This window comes from Odontesthes bonariensis, chromosome 1 (genome assembly GCF_027942865.1).
Source record: "Odontesthes bonariensis isolate fOdoBon6 chromosome 1, fOdoBon6.hap1, whole genome shotgun sequence".
Taxonomy (NCBI): Eukaryota; Metazoa; Chordata; class Actinopteri; order Atheriniformes; family Atherinopsidae; genus Odontesthes; species Odontesthes bonariensis.
Genome location: NC_134506.1, coordinates 1,221,032 through 1,237,500, shown reverse-complemented (window position 1 = coordinate 1,237,500; position 16,469 = coordinate 1,221,032). Strand labels below are relative to the sequence as shown.

The window sequence follows — 16,469 nt, the reverse complement described above, 5'->3', positions numbered from 1 at the left end:
ACTGGCAGCTACGGGTATCTGTTGCTCCCATTCACTGACCGCTTCTGCATTCATCTGACTGTGACTTGGACAGGTGCTTCATCCAATCACCTTCCAGTTGGTTTTTGAAAGCGCTGCCCTTGTTCAGTCAGTTTCGAGGACGTCCCTGATGAGTCTGTGAGCCCAACCATGTGATGCATCAGGTTAGGTCCCAGAATGGAACCACCAGGAGAATGGAAGTGACAGCATGGTGAGAGCTGGAGAAATTCCCCAGATCAGACAGGAGGTTCCCCACAAAAAAGTTCATCCATGTCATTGTTCAGGCTCATCTTGAAACCCATTCATTTCACTTTGATCCTCACTCATCTTCATAGTGTATTCCACAGTCGCTAAGCGAAAACAGAATAGACCCAGGATTGATACCATTGAACAGTTGAATACTGTTGAAGGTGGGATGTGCCCTGACAGCTCTGAATGTGGGAGAGTTGAATCAAACCTTTCTGAGTGTACTCAGAAATGAAGCAGTAACGTGGCTCAAGCTTCCACACAGAAAAAGAAAATATAGATATTATGAAAGTAAATAAATTTACGTTCTGCATTATCAATATCTGCAGATATTTCTCATGTTATTGCCTGGAAATAACCAAACTAGCTCTGGCATTAGATAAAGCCCCTCGTCTTCCTCAGACAGTGTCAGAGCATGGCAGTGGAACTTGAACTTGCATTGCCCAGCTACATTTATCTTACAGTTTGCTTCTCTCAAGGCCAGTTTTCATCCATCTTGTTGAATAACACCTAGTAGAAATGGACACATTGGCTATGAAGCAGAATTTCCGATCACTTTACATTAAGGTATGAAATGTGTTATCGGAGCATGGATAATGTTGCTCAGAGTCAGCAGGGGGAGGTGTAGAGACAGAGGCTTCCAGCTGTTCTGTTAGCTTCCAGCTGTTCTGTTAGCTTCCAGCTGTTCTGTTAGCTTCCAGCTGTTCTGTTAGCTTCCAGCTGTCCTGTTAGCTTCCACGCTGATACTCGCTCTCCGGTTAGAGACCTTTGGAGTGTTGTCACTCAACACACTGCACATCACCTGATGTACTCCTCAAAGTTGACCTATTATGAAAAGAAAACCCTTTTTGTGCTTGTTATTAAAAATATTTCAATTAGTTTGTCGTTCAGTTAAGATACAGTAGAGCTGAGCAAATAATCTTCTGCCACTAACTTGTTAAAGGAGTCAGGGGCACAGGAAGTCAAAAAGAGTTCTTGGTACTGGGAGAAAACTTTTCATGATGAAATATTAAATGCAATAATAACTCATTTGGTTTTACTTCAAATTGATAAGATTTTCCACTGGTTTTAGAGTAATTTACACTACAAACTGAATGTCACCATTTCGTAACGAAACACAGCAGACCTATACATCAAATGAATGTTCATTCATCAGCAGAAAAAGATGAATCGTGAGTTACCTCCACTCATATGGTTATCCACAGAGAAGCCTTCTAACTTCAGAAACACAAAGCGTGCATGAAAAACATGAACTCTTAAACATCTCTGAACAGGGCTTGAGCAGTGATGTGCAGAAAACGCCGGACCCCCAAACCCTGCTCTGCACCACGACACAACCTGAGATCTCATTCAAGGCATGTCTCACTCCCACAGCTGTAAGGGAAATGAGAAATCATTTAGCTGACTCCGTGATAAAGTTAGTTAATCTATAAGACAAGAAACTGTTAGACATCAAGCAGGTTTCATCCATCATAAGTTTTAAACAGCTGGGAGGCAGTAAAACAGGATCCACTGATTTAACCAAGTGCAAACCTTTAGACAGCTAAGTAACAATGCACAGCTACCATTTAAAGTCCTACAAACTATAAGCATGGCTATCCTCCTGAGTGACAGCCTTGTATATTCCATAGAATAATTTGACTGGTTTTGTTATTTTTCCATCGACACTTAAACCTTGAACAGAGGGCTATGCACACACTCTTGTGTTTTTCTAGTCTCAGCAGGTGCTTAGATGAAGTATCCTTCCATCAAAGTCATGTGCAAACTTCAGCCAATCAGATGAAGCAAGCAGCAACCCCCCTGGACGGTCAAGGAAAAGGAGCCCTTCCTGTTCTAAAGGGACCTGGAGTCTTTCCAGGATTCAATTCAATTCAATTCAATTCAATTCAATTCAATTCATTTTTATTTATATAGCGCCAAATACAGCAAATGTCATCTCAAAGCACTTAGATAATAAAGTCCAACTCAAGCCAATTGGAATTCAATTAATTGTAATCATAATTATTCATAAAATAATCCAATTTGTTCATATAGAGCCAATTCAAAAACAATTTCCTAGCTAAGAAAACCAACAGATTGCACTGAAAACTTTTTCTTTTTCGGTCCAATCTCCCGTCCTGAGCGTGCCTGAGGCGACTGTGGAGAGAAACTGGATGCTCTTTGGTCCAAACTCTTGGGTTTCAGCCACTAACTGACAGCTTGGTAACCTGGCCAGATGGAATCTCTCACCATCACAATCAGAATGTGTCAAATCTCACAAGAATCAAGCCGCTTTGGAAAGGTTATCAAATACCTCCTGGATGTACCTCTTAGTTCAGTGCACAGACTGAAAATAAGTCAGCCTGTCTTATTTATCAGTACTTTAAAGATTTGATGAAAGTATTTCTTTTGGAGAAAAAGCAGATGGTCAGATTGTTCAGTCATTTTTGTTAAAGTAACTATAATTGTGTTTAACATTCTACTGATTTGTGTTTCCTTCTCTGACCGTAGAGAACTGTATAAAACCAACTCTTTGTTTTCTTCAACTTTTATTCAGAAGCAAATATGAACGTCCAGAAAATGGGGATTTGACATTTATCATGATAATTCTGTTTTATGAAGATTGCATTTCTTGTCTTATTCCTTGGCATAACTCGTGGCCTGTTCCAGCACAGCCGGCCCCCCTGTGAGTCGAGGCCTGCGATTTTTCCCTATTCAGTAATATAGATTAATTTGGACAAAAAGCAGATTGCTTTTGAAGTTTGATTTCTAAAATCTGATGTTTACTGACTGATGATGATGATGATGCCAATAATCAAATGATTAACTTATGTCCAATCTCTTCTTAGGTTACTGCCAAGGAGAGGGATACAGGGTGGGCTTCGGAGCCTGCCAGGGGAACATCCTCCCTGCCCTGCAACACTGAAATACTGTTAATACTGCAGGCATCCTTTTGTCTAATAAATAACCAAGGACACAATGTTAAAAAGATGTAGTCACTGTGATTGTGTTCATGCATGAACTACCCTCTCACACTAGCCTAGGAATTCCCATGCTGCTTTGCGCGCAATTTCATTCACACTGCAAAGGTGGATGTGTGCTTAAGTCCCATCGACACAACGCCACACAAAACCAATTCCTGCTGTTAATATGTGCGGTGGCTTTAAGAGCTGAGCATATGCCTCTGTACACTCTGCTACTACAAGTATTTTTCATATTACATTAGAGGTCATGAATGAGTCAAATTGATAACAAACCTTTTTTCAAGCCTAAAACAACAAGGATTCTGAAAGAGGAAAGCTTTGTACTGAATAGGCACCGTGAACTCCATATATTCTGCTCATTTGAACATGTTAATGGTAAAACCTGGGGAATGATGATTGCAGAACATCCATTCATCCCACCCACCCTAACTAACTTGACCCACATGCATGAAAGGTACTACCTCCAGTAGGGGTCCTTAGGCAAGACCCCCCTTACGCTACCTGCCTACCTGGGATATGAGTGTAAGTCACTTTGGATAAAGTCCTCTGCCAAATGCATAAACAGAAACATATATTAGAATGGCCAGTTCACCAGTTAACCTGACATGGATGGTTCAGAACTTTTGGCCCAGAGAAAAGTCCTGGCAAGCCAGAAAATTCAAACCCAGATTTCTGCACTTTGTCATTTTTGTTCAATAAATAATTACACTGTGTAATATGTCATGTCTTTGGAACTCCCTCCCGGATTGCCTGAGAGCTCCACAATCACTGACTGATTTTAAAAGAGGCTTGAAGACTTTTTTATTTAAGCAAGCCTACTCTGCCTCCACATGATTTTATGTTTTTATGATGTTGATTTTATTTTTGATTTTAGTTCAACTGTGTAAGCACTTTGAGATTTTGCTATGAAAAGTGCGGTACAAATTAAATTGATTATTATTATTATTATTATTATGTGTTGTTAATCTGAGGTAGTACTAATGTCGTTTTAAAACCTGATGAGTAGCGGATTATTTTTATTTTGTCTTGATACATAAAACCAGAGATTAAAGAGTGTACATACATACTTTTTCACATGACGGTGGGGTTTGGGAAAGATTATTGGGAGAAAAGACTCACAATATCATCAACATTGTCTAACAACTCTAATCATGTCTGTCATGTTGATCATTGTAAAGACTGATTTTAAAGATTGCAATGACCCCTCATCTACTTGGTGAGACAAGGTTCTGTGAAGAACTTCTTGGTTCCAAGTGGTTGGCTCCTCATGATTGATCTCTGGAGCTGCGTTAGGATGAGATGTGATCAGTTAATCTTTGCTTCACAGACCCAAAGAGTCAGGGCAGATGCTATTATTTTACTCAATTCAGTTTAAATAGCATAGATTCATAATGAATGTCATCTCTACAGTCCAATTCAATCCAGTCCATTCATGTACTTTCTTGGTTCTGGTTCTGGTTCTGGTTCTGATGGAGCCCTGTTAAAAGGGAGTTTTTTCTTTCCACTGCCCCCTAATGCACGCTCGCATTGATTAAAATATTCAATGTGATCTATTGCTAAAACAAAGATGTGAATATCTGTTATTCCAGTTATTCCACATAGCTTTCCCTGTGTCTGTGTGAAAGGGGCTCCTGGCGGGCTATGAAATTCTTTGTTTTCTTTTACAGCATTCTGTCTCTCTGTATGTGTGCCATTGTTGACTTTTGGCACACCTTACACCTGCCTGTAGCTGCCAGTATAAAACTTTTTTTTGTTTTGATAGTTTTATCTATTCATCCCCAAATAGAATTTGTAATTTTGCAATGGAGATTTTATTATGTAACAAAAAAAAATCTCTCTATAGACGTCTAGAGAGAGAGCAAAAATGCAGTAGTGCAGTAATTCTGATTGTTGTGAAGGACTAGGGACTGTGCACATGATCAGGTAGTCTCCTGCTGGCCATCCATGCGTTCTGTGCGTGCAACCCTTATGGCTACACTTGTGTAGTTAATTGGAGTGTCAGTCTGAGGGTTCCATACACAGATGCCAGTGGATGGAGAGGGAGAGATCAGAAAAGAATCCCTTGTCTTCCGTGGACTGTTTATGCTGTTGGGCGTTGTTGTGTGTTCAGAAACCGTAAGTCTTTGACATTTCCCGTTTGTGTGTGACCTGTTTAATGTTAGATTGTAGAATGTTATGATTAATGTCTTTATATTTCGCCGACGTTTAGTTTATAGCGGGTAATGCGATTACCGCGATAACCGCGTGTAAGTTAACTTAGAAGTGATAACTATTCCTGCCGTGTGAAACGGAGATGATGTTTCTAAGTTGGTAGTTTGTTGACTAGTACAGTGTGGCGTGTCAGTATAATAACGTGTATGTGTAGATTTAGGTATATATTTGGTAATGTCAGGTATTAGTGTCTGGTTAGCTATTTCCCATGTGTGTTAGTGTATGATTAGCCATTAATGCTGTAGTCACTATGCATACGTTTCTAAGGGGCACTGTGCATTTTGTTTACTTTATAGAAACCACAATTACAACCTCCATCATCACAATAACAAGTACAAATGTGAAGAACATAGGACCATAACCTCCCAACTGTGAACTCCACAAACTACAATAAATACTCTGGATCTGTACATCATGTCTGCATTTTAATCAGATGCCCCACGGTGATTTCTACAAATTTAACTAACTAGGAGCAATCAAAACACTGATGCCTCAAAGTAAATGAAAAATCAGCAGAAAAGTGCCACACTACATTTAAATCAGCTCATCCCTCTGTTCCCACGGTGGAACATTTGGATATTCTGATTCACATTTTTAGTACAAATAAAATCAAATAAGAAAAAAATAGGAAAACACATTTGCAGACAGTAATTGTATCAGTGATTCCATACTCCACTGCAGAAGTACTCTCTAAACGCTCATGCACAGGGCCGGGGTGGGCCATTTTCTCAGTCCGGGAATTTAATTCAAATTCAGGCCACTCTGATATGGAGGAGGAATTTGAGTCCATGAAAAAAGATAAAACAAACAAAAAACAATCGTGTTCAGTCCGAAATGGATAGAAATCAACAAGAAAACAGATTCTTCCTTTCACATCAAAGCGTCGTGCCCGCGCGGTGTCCGGATAAGTGCTCATTGCAACTTGAAAATAGAGCAGTCTATTCCCTGCACGGGCGTGAGCGGGCTCAGCTCACATTATAATAAATGGGAGGGGAAGGCTTGAACGTGAAACATGATGCTGATTCCCGCGGATAGAACGCGTATGCAGCCTCTCCAGTAATTAAAAAAGGCAACTAAACACCCCAACGTGCTCGCGCTGCCCCTGCCCTGCCATACTGCCCCTGTCCCTGCGCACGCGAACCATGTACAATATTTGCATACAGCCCTTCTAAATAATTATATTTATTTTAATTGCATGTTTGAGATGCATTTAATAACAAATATCAAACAACAAATGTGATCGCCCCTATTTAATATTGCGTTAGTAACCACATGTGCGCGCCTGTGGGAATGCAGGCTACAGTTGATGAGATAAAGCGTGATAAAGCGTTAAGCAATTGTTCATCAGAACTGGAATGTAAAGAAAGTGTTCGGTTCTTCTTTGAATATAGGAATACACTTCTAAATCATATAAATTGTGAGATTTTACATATTTAACAACAAAAGCTGTCAGATGACAGTTGAGTTGACATTGAAAAACGTTTGCCACGTTATAGCCTATTTGATCAAATTCACAACCAGGCCTATTATCCATATCTCTCAGTAACCTACCAGCTTGTCTTGAGAAGATATCTGTCAATTTGGCACATTTGGCTGCCACCTGTCTTTTTTTGAGCTTAGCCCTCTCTGTTCCACCTGGCCTCTTTCTACCCTCCATCACTGACGCGCTCTGTGTCGCGCCATTGTTATTTAAAAGACGAGCCATGGGCCAAACCATCTGAAACATTTGGGAGGAGAGAATTCCCTTACATGGTAGAACCTATTTAATCTGCTGTGATGCAGCAGGCGGCTGCGCTGCAATGGTGAATTTATGCAGACTACAGTTGAATTGATATTAATGCAAGAATAAGATAAGTGACAAAAATTAGTTACAACTATTTTCCCCATGGGCCAAGCAGCCTAGGTCGATGGTTTGGGCCGGGATGGGTCCCGGATAATACCATTGCCAAACCGGCATTGCTCATGCACTTCTCATACATTTATGCTAGAAAGACCCAACAGTAACATGTTAGAATATCACTAACTTTATAGGTCCATAAAGCTTTCGTTTTTCACAGCATGTACCCCCAAATGGCGAACCACGACCTGCACATTTCAAAGACAGAGCCAACCGGAGACAGGAATCTCAGAGCTCCTTACCTTCTTCCTTCACATCCTGCTGAAGGTAGGACAGCGGGCGTTCTGCATTGAGAGAGCACTGTGAGAGAAATGGAGCTCGGCTGGAGTTAGGTGTGGGGCTGAGGGAGGATGGGAGGTTAATGGAAATGCAAGATGGAAAAAGGGCAGATAAGGCGACAGGAGAGATAAATGCAGAGCAGGGGGGAGGAGTCACTGGTTGCTGCTGCATACTGAGCCCCACAAACCCAGCAGAGCAGGGCACTGCACATATTCCCACTCAGTGTGTGTGCGGCTGCATGTGTGTCCACAAAAAGCCCAGGCTAGTTACTATCCCTTCATATGTGTAGTTGAACCTGCCCTGTGAGAAATATGTGCATATCTTATTCTTGAGTATTCTACAAGGAGGTCGATAAACCAAGATGATCGAGTTGTAGGTGTAATTAAAGCTACATTAAACTATGTGCATGATATTTAAAATGTTCCTCATTGCCAACAAATCCCAGGAAAAAGCCAAACCAACAACTAACTGCTTGTGCTAAAAGTGCTGTCTGTACTTCCAAGGGTGATATCTTAGCCCTCTGCTTTATTGCTTCAGTGAGCCAATAAAAAGGTCAAACATACAAAGTAAAGGTGAATGTCTACTTTGAGTTTTTTTTCTTTTTACAAAATGTACAAAAATTAGAAAAACAAAGCCGACAGCAAAACATGTGAAGTGTATGGACCCACAGGCAAAATGGGGCCTAAAGGCACATGAGGAAATCTGAACTGAGTTCATTGAGTCCACAGACAAAATGGACGAACCAGAGTTTAATGAGTCCACAGCTGGTTAATTTCAAGACGCCTCCGCACGTCTCCGTGCAAGACACTGAGATACACTGAAAAACAAACTCTTAAATAGTTTTACCCAAATAAGGTAGATTTGATATGGGACCGTACAGTCAGACCATATCTTTTGGCTTTACGCCTGGACCAGTGGCCTTGAATCTTCTTTAAAAGTAAGGGACTTTCTCTCCCCAAGCAGAGAGTTTTTCGATTTGACCACAGGCTCTCCCGGGAAATGCATTTTCTGTAACTGAGACGGACCTGATGACAGAAATAAAGATTTCTTTTGTTCGACTACGTCCGTTTCAGCAGCTTTCTTCATCACTCATTTTTTACACCGGTTTTTGAAGACGACCTCTCTCAGAATTTACTACACATGCAAAACAAAAAACAATAAAAAAGCCCCACCCCAAACTAACACCAGCGCTGCAATATGTATCTCTAGATATATAAATACATACACACATACATACACCAATATATATCCATGCATACACGTACAAAAACAGCAAGATGACAGGAGACAGGTGAGTGAATCGCGTGTTTGAAATAAACAAAATGAAACAAAGTGAAAAGCAGTCAGCCCTCCTCTTCCAGGGACAGATGATCAGTTATAGTTTCTGTAAGAAGGAATTCAATGGTTCCCAGATCCTCCAAAACAAGTCTCACTTATGCTTAAGGTCATGAGTCAACTTCTCAAGAGGAATAAGAGCAGAATTCTGTGTTGACCACAATTCGTCGGTAGGGACCCAGGGAGTTGACCACCTCAGCAAAATGAAATGAAAGAATTATCAACAAAGACTTGGTATCTGCGTTAAAGAGAGTGTCTGGGGTATGACTGAGGAGACAGAGTCAGCAAACATTTTTTACCAGTGACCTCCTGGATCACAGAGTGTACCCCCTTCCACAAAGTCTGGACACGGTCACATGACCAAAACAAATAAAGAAATGTCCCTTTATGTATGTTACATTTAGAACAAAGGTTAGAGGTGCCAGGAAACATTCTCTGGAGGCGAACGGGTGTGTTGAGTTTTTTTTAAATGAAGTCAAATTCTGGAACATTCTTTGAATACATCATCATTTATGAAGGTTTTTTTGGCACTACTTTAATTTACTGATGGATATTTCTTTAAATAAATGTTAGTAATGATACATAGACTAGTCTCTAAATCCCTCTAATTAATAAAGCCCTCTGATAGAAAGTTACCCATATTTGATGTCACGATAGAAACTGCTCTTCCACCACCACTTTACTGCCCTATTCCTACTTTTAAATGTGAAGTGTTCTTATGAATTCAATCATTGAATAAATGTGAATCTGAGAAGGAAATAAAAGGTTCCACCTAAGCCAGTTATATCCAAGCACAATTGGTCATAGTCATAATGTATGAATAACAATCATATACAGGAGCCATTCTGCATGATAAGGATTTTTACTCTGAATCATTTACAGGGATATTAAAACAAACTGTTACCTTTAAGCAGTGATGTAATGCCATGTATATGAAGTCTTCACTGAGTTCACTCAGCTGCAAATCAGTTTCTCTCCCCATGAAGCCAGAGGCATGAGCTGGCCTTCTCAGCTACTTTCATTGGATGGTTGGTTAGGTTTAGGAATGAGATGTATTAATCAGGGGCGAGGCTAGGGTATTTTTAGTGTTGCCAAGGCACCACCGTGAGATAGCTCGGCACCTAGGATGCATTATTTTAGAGACCATTTTATTTTTTTTCTAGCATTTGTTTTTGTTTTAACTCTTTACTCCCAAAGTAAATGTTGAGTTATCTTCAATATTTGTCTCAGGCTCTCTGTTGTCCCTGTCGAGCCACAGTCTTTTGAAATGAAGAGGTCAAAATTGAATGTTGTAGGGGAAAACACTACTCAAAGCAAAACTAATATGGCTCCAAAATTGATAAATGTACTAGTTCGCCTCAATTAGTGAGAAATAATGTGCCTCTGTGAGCACTGGGGGCTGGGCCCCCCTAAAGACCAGATCCTAAAATCGCCCCTGGTATTAATACTTACTATCTAATGCCAAGCAGCAGGACATGTGTAACAATGCAAATACAGGCCATTTGTGGGTCTGCTATATGCAGGCATTGCACTCTTGGGATGTCAAGGCATTAATCTTTAGCTGGAACGGGGCAGAAATCAGGAGTATACCCTCTTAGGCTATTTTAAAGGTGGAATGTTCCTTTCCTAAATGATCTCAATGCAGCTTCCACCTGCATGACGTGGCCATGAATGAACCCCGGCCGTTAGATGCACTGAGGAGGCGGCTCATGCCTCAAGCTGTGCGGCAGGAGGAAGAGGAGGCTGCGGAGGGCGAATAATTTGAAAATATGTTGCCACAAACATCCAAACCGACACAAAAAGCACACGCGCAACAAAGTAGCACGTTGAAACGGTGTAGTCTCACCAGTTACTGTTTAACATTCATTTATTCAGGCAAGTCTCGCGGTGTTACCACTCAGACATCTTGCATTTGATTAAGTCCGCTCTGAGAGCTTTTCTCATGAGAGACACATTTAGTCTGTCCATTTACCACAAAACACACGGTGGTTAGTGGCTGGAAGTCACGTTGCTTTTCTTCGGCATTCACGCATGTGAGGTGGGAGGCTGGAACGAGCCTCGCCTGCTGATTCCGCGGAGTGTGGACGCTTTCTCGCAGGGGCTCTCTCGCTGTATTGTGCGTCATCCCCATCGCTGCCGCCTTGATATTTTCTCGGCTGAGCGAACATGGCAACTCCCGCTGCAGTCAACCCGTCCGGTAAGTCGTACTCAGGGTGTTTGTGGGGCCGAACGGGCTGTTTGTGGACGTGAGTCGGTCGGTGGCAGCCGAAGCGGGGTCCCGCGGAGGGCAGTGCTGCGGAGGCCGCGGAAGCCTGGAGGCAGCATCCTTCCCCTTCCCCCACCGAGCCCGGCCAACACCACTGTTCTCCCCCACACTGCCGCTCACCGCACTCAGTCCAAATGTCAGGAGGTGTGGGCCGTTGTGTGGTTGTGTGTACCCTCTGTGCTGGGGTGTTTGTGCTCCTGGTCGTGTCGGTAGCACAGCACCTTGCGCGGGTTAGTCCAGCCCGTCTCCTCACTCCTGACACAAAAGCTTATTTAGCATATCATTACCCTCCGTCACTGGCCTCCTTACCTCAGCAACACTTGCTGCCGTGCAAAGGAGCACTGAGACGGATATTTGTATTTTCTACCCCTCGCCTGCTGATTCGTGGTTGTAGTGCAGTGATGTGTTGGATCCGGGAGGGGAAGAGGAGCCGAATCAGCTCCTGAGGCAGCTCTCAGGCAGCTCTGAGGCGGCTCCTGAGGCAGCTCTCAGGCAGCTCTGAGGCGGCTCTGGGGCGGCTCTGAGGCGGCTCTCAGGCAGCTCTGAGGCGGCTCCTGAGGCAGCTCTCAGGCAGCTCTGAGGCAGCTCTGAGGCGGCTCTGAGGCGGCTACTGAGGCAGCTCTCAGGCGGCTCTGGGGCGGCTCTGAGGCGACTCTCGGGCGGCTCTGGGGCGGCTCTGGGGCGGCTCTCGGGCGGGTCTGAGGCGGCTCTGGGGCGGCTCTGGGCGGCTCTGGGGCGGCTCTGGGGCGGATCTGGGCGGCTCTCGGGCGGCTCTCGGGCGGCTCTCGGGCGGCTCTGAGGCGGCTCTGGGGCGGCTCTGAGGCGGCTCTCGGGCGGCTCTGGGGCGGCTCTGAGGCGGCTCTGGGGCGGCTCTCGGGCGGGTCTGAGGCGGCTCCTGAGGCAGCTCTCAGGCAGCTCTGAGGCAGCTCTGAGGCGGCTCTGAGGCAGCTTTCAGGCAGCTCTGAGGCAGCTCTCAGGCGGCTCTGGGGCGGCTCTGAGGCGACTCTCGGGCGGCTCTGGGGCGGCTCTGGGGCGGCTCTCGGGCGGGTCTGGGGCGGCTCTGGGCGGCTCTGGGGCGGCTCTCGGGCGGCTCTCGGGCGGCTCTCGGGCGGCTCTGAGGCGGCTCTCGGGCGGCTCTGGGGCGGCTCTGAGGCGGCTCTGGGGTGGCTCTCGGGCGGGTCTGAGGCGGCTCTCGGGCGGCTCTGGGGCGGCTCTGAGGCGGCTCTCGGGCGGCTCTGGGGCGGCTCTGGGGCGGCTCTGAGGCGGCTCTGGGGTGGCTCTGGGGTGGCTCTGGGGCGGCTCTGAGGATCAGAAGGATGTCAACGTTATTATCGTTAGATAACTACATAATTAACCTGTTGTCACTACAACACAAGCCTTGTCGTCTTGAGATAATGAGATAATTAACATCTCATTGACATTAGATATTTTTCCAAGCCTGGCCCCTCTCAGCTTCCGTACCCAGCTGTAATGGATTCCTGTTGGATTTGAATGATGAGTATTGATGCTCTCCGGTATTCTGTCTGATCTGACATACTTTGTGGTTTCAGCTATGTAGTGAAGGCAAGCTTTACAGTGTAAATGAGCTTTTACCAGATAACATTACATGACTTGCCATTTGTAACGCTGTGTTTCTTACCATGTAGGGCCCTATAAAATCCGTTTTATTTTTTCCCAAATTTTTCCTTTATTTTTTCCGTTTTAATTTTTGGGAATCCTGTTTTCTACCTTTTACTCTTATTTTACAGTGACTAAAATGTACACAAATGAAATTAACCTAAATTTAAAGGTGAAAATCTTTTTTTCTCCCCTACATCAAAAGCGCGTCAAAAACAAGCAGCAAGTGATGAAACTTTAGTTGACTTGTCATAAAACAACAACCAAACATTTGAAACTTCTTCAAGGGAAAGTTCCGTTTTTTTAAACCTGGACCTTATTGCTAGCTGTGTATATGTTCATTTACTCATTGATAACATTTTGGTGTCACTCTGAGTCATTCGGACGCTGTTTAGATCATTCGATAGCCGCGTATATATTATAACGGGAGTGAACGGGGCAAGACCAATGCAGCCTTTAAGTCAGGCACCAAACTCCTTCATTTCACTATTTTAAAGCGGCTCTCGTATGATCTAAACAGCGTCCGAATGACTCAGAGTGACACCAAAATGTTATCAATGAGTAAATGAACATAAACAGCCAGAAATAAGGTCCAGGTTTCCCTTTAAGCTGAGGGACTAGTTAGTCCTAGTGAGTTCGTACCTTGTCAATTGAGTGCTGGAAAATTTGCAGAACAACAGTTCACCTGTCACATAAAAGTCATTTGGGTATTGCTCGGCTCTGTATTGAAGGGTTAGTGCCGAGTTTAGGAGTTTTTTCCACAACAAAGATAGAGCAGCTGCCTCGCCATGCTTACATTGTTTTGAAGGGGGGGGGACTCTGTGGAGGGGGCTTGTTGTGCCACCCAGATTTGCTTCCCTCTGTGTAGTTTTCTCCAGACATACGTTCCTCTTCCACAAGAAAACAGCATTTCAGTCAAGTTATGTCAAATTCCGCAATATTCCACGTTAAAAATAGATGCCGGTTTAATCGGCCAATTCCGTGATCGCGGAAATTATCGGGCCCTAACCATGATGTCTTATCTTCATGTCTGGCTAGATTTGTCAGTGCACATTATAACAGCTTTTTATTAATTGGTATGCTGATTAGCCATAGGAATCACTGTTAAGACTCAGTTAAGCATAACCCCATAGAGCTCAGGGCTCTAGACTAACTTTTTGCACTGGTTGCACTGGTGCGCCCAACTTTTTTTCTTGGGTCCACCTGCACAAACATTAGGTGCACCGTGGTGGTCCGTGGCGTAGTGGGTTGAGCAGGCGCCCCATGTACACAGAGACAGTCCTCGCTGCAGGTGGCCCTGGTTAGAGTCCCGCATTGGATGGCCCTTTGCTGCATGTTGCTCCCCCTCTCTCTGCCCTCTGCTTCCTGTCTCTCTTAAAGCTGCAGTCGGCAGGTTTTCAAAATTCCGAGTCTAAAGTCGGAAAATTCGAACTGATACAACTTTCAGGTCCCTCCCCCAACCTCTAACAAGCTCCGATCGCCCCCCAAACCCCTCCCACTCTGTGGACGAGGTTGTGCACGTGAGTTCACACCAGTGTGAGCGCACACAAGCTGGGGCAGACTCACGCTCAGCAGCGTGTGCACAAGCTGTGATTGACAGGTAGGATTCCTCCACTAGCGGTGGGCGATATGGGCAAAAAAAAATATCTCGATATTTTTTAGGATTTTCACGATAAAGATATTTTGACGATATTTAAAAAAAAAAATTAAAACTTGTGTTAAGATCACAATAAAATGAACACAAGCATGCAAGTCTAAGCACACACGGCCGGTAGGCTACAGTGAAACTGCGAATGGCTCATTAAATCAGTTATGGTTCCTTTGATCGCTCTACCGTTACTTGGATAACTGTGGCAATTCTAGAGCTAATACATGCAAAACGAGCGCTGACCTTCGGGGATGCGTGCATTTATTAGACCCAAAACCCATGCGGGTGCCTCTCGGGGTGCCCCGGCCGCTTTGGTGACTCTAGATAACCTCGAGCCGTTTCTCAGGCTACTTCTCCCTCCGGAGAGGGAGCCTGAGAAACGGCTACCACATCCAAGGAAGGCAGCAGGCGCGCAAATTACCCACTCCCGACTCGGGGAGGTAGTGACGAAAAATAACAATACAGGACTCTTTAAATCCTTTAACGAGGATCAATTGAAGGGCAAGTCTGTTGCCAGCAGCCGCGGTAATTCCAGCTCCAATAGCGCATCTTAAAGTTGCTGCAGTTAAAAAGCTCGTTGTTGGATCTCGGGATCGAGCTGACGGTCCGCCGCGAGGCGAGCTACCGTCTGTCCCAGCGCCTGCCTCTCGGCGCCCCCTCGATGCTCTTAGCTGAGTGTCCCGCTGGGTCCGAAGCGTTTACTTTGAAAAAATTAGAGCGTTCAAAGCAGGGCGTGGTGCCGTGGTAAGGGCAGAGGACCACTGGCACCGCACTTTATTGATTTTTGGCGATTGAAAAAAAAAAAAAATTTTTTTAAAATCCAAACCAAAACCACACTATGGAATTCCGGTTCCCTCTTTTCGGCACTGATTCCTCTCTGGGTTCTGTTCGCATTGTGTTTTCCATCGTACTCTCTGCCATGTTGTTGTTTGTATCCATGCACTGCCGTAAATGAGTCTTTGCAGGTGACGTAAAAATGCTACTGCAAAGTAGTAGCGTTGCTGCAGTTGCATTTAGCCTTCAATTATTGTTCATACGTGTCACTTGATTTTTTTTTTTTAAAAGATATAAACAATAGAGGGCTATATGGTACAGTAGACATTTTTACATCGCACTACGACATATATGGTAATATCGCACAGCACTAGCCTAGGCCACTCACCTCTCTGTCTGACTGCAGCATGCGCATTTTCAAACATACACACACGAACAGGAATATCTGGACCACAGCCAATCAGAGGGGGTCCCGCCCTTCACTATCTCTGATTGGATTAGACCACGATATGGGCCTAGTGTCTGTCTGTTGTTGAACCAAAGGGAGGCTTTCAGAGTCGCAGAGACTTTTTTCCCACGAACGTCTGGTCGCACCGGTGCAACCTCAGATTTTTTTTAGTCGCACCGTTGAGAAATTAGTTTGCATGTGTGACCGTCGCACTCTAGAGCCCTGGAGCTTCAACCACTAGTCTAAACTATAATCCGACTCGCTCTCAGAAGAGGTAATAATGAACAGGACCCAAACAAACTTCAGAAGCAGGCCCAGGAAGGGCAGCTATCAGCCCATGTAGACTGCAAGTCATCTGATATTATTTGGTAGAAGCTCATTTACATTGTAAAGCTTGGTTTTCCTGAACAGTTCTAAGATGAGATGAACTGCAGACAGGCCGGTCAGAGCCAGTGAAGAGGAGCAGACTGCAGACAAGCACCCACCTATCTGTGGTTTCTACCATTTGTACATTTGACACCAAACATCTTGTTACAGTAGATTCAGAGATCAAAAAAATGAAAATTAAGGGGGTTATAACACAGACTAAATAGACCACATAGAACCCATTTCAGAGTTTTTTTTTCCAGAATACCACCCCCCACTGTCAGAGAGCTGTAATGTGACATATATGTCACATTGGGACTTAAGAACCTGGATAATTTCTCCATCAAGGAAAATTATGGGGGACGTAAGGATGGGTGACACAGGTGTGGCTTATCTGCAGA

At 44.2% G+C, this 16,469-nt stretch overlaps 2 protein-coding genes across 3 annotated transcripts in view; both read left to right on the top strand.

Moving 5' to 3' along the window:
- Nucleotides 1-3,943, top strand: part of fah (fumarylacetoacetate hydrolase (fumarylacetoacetase)) — a 26,519-nt gene extending 22,576 nt beyond the window's left edge. The window contains exon 14 of the mRNA XM_075469919.1: nucleotides 3,093-3,943. Coding sequence (XP_075326034.1) covers nucleotides 3,093-3,169 — 77 coding nt within the window. The 3' untranslated portion in view covers nucleotides 3,170-3,943. The remainder of the gene's footprint in view (nucleotides 1-3,092) is intronic.
- A 6,882-nt stretch (nucleotides 3,944-10,825) lies between these two features.
- The window catches only part of arnt2 (aryl-hydrocarbon receptor nuclear translocator 2), a 99,082-nt gene continuing 93,438 nt past the window's right edge, over nucleotides 10,826-16,469 (top strand). For both annotated transcript variants that reach the window (XR_012768317.1, XM_075455033.1), the window contains exon 1: nucleotides 10,826-11,146. Coding sequence is in view for 1 of the 2 variants with exons in the window: in XM_075455033.1 (XP_075311148.1) it covers nucleotides 11,116-11,146 (31 nt within the window). In the remaining variant the exon portion in view is untranslated. The remainder of the gene's footprint in view (nucleotides 11,147-16,469) is intronic.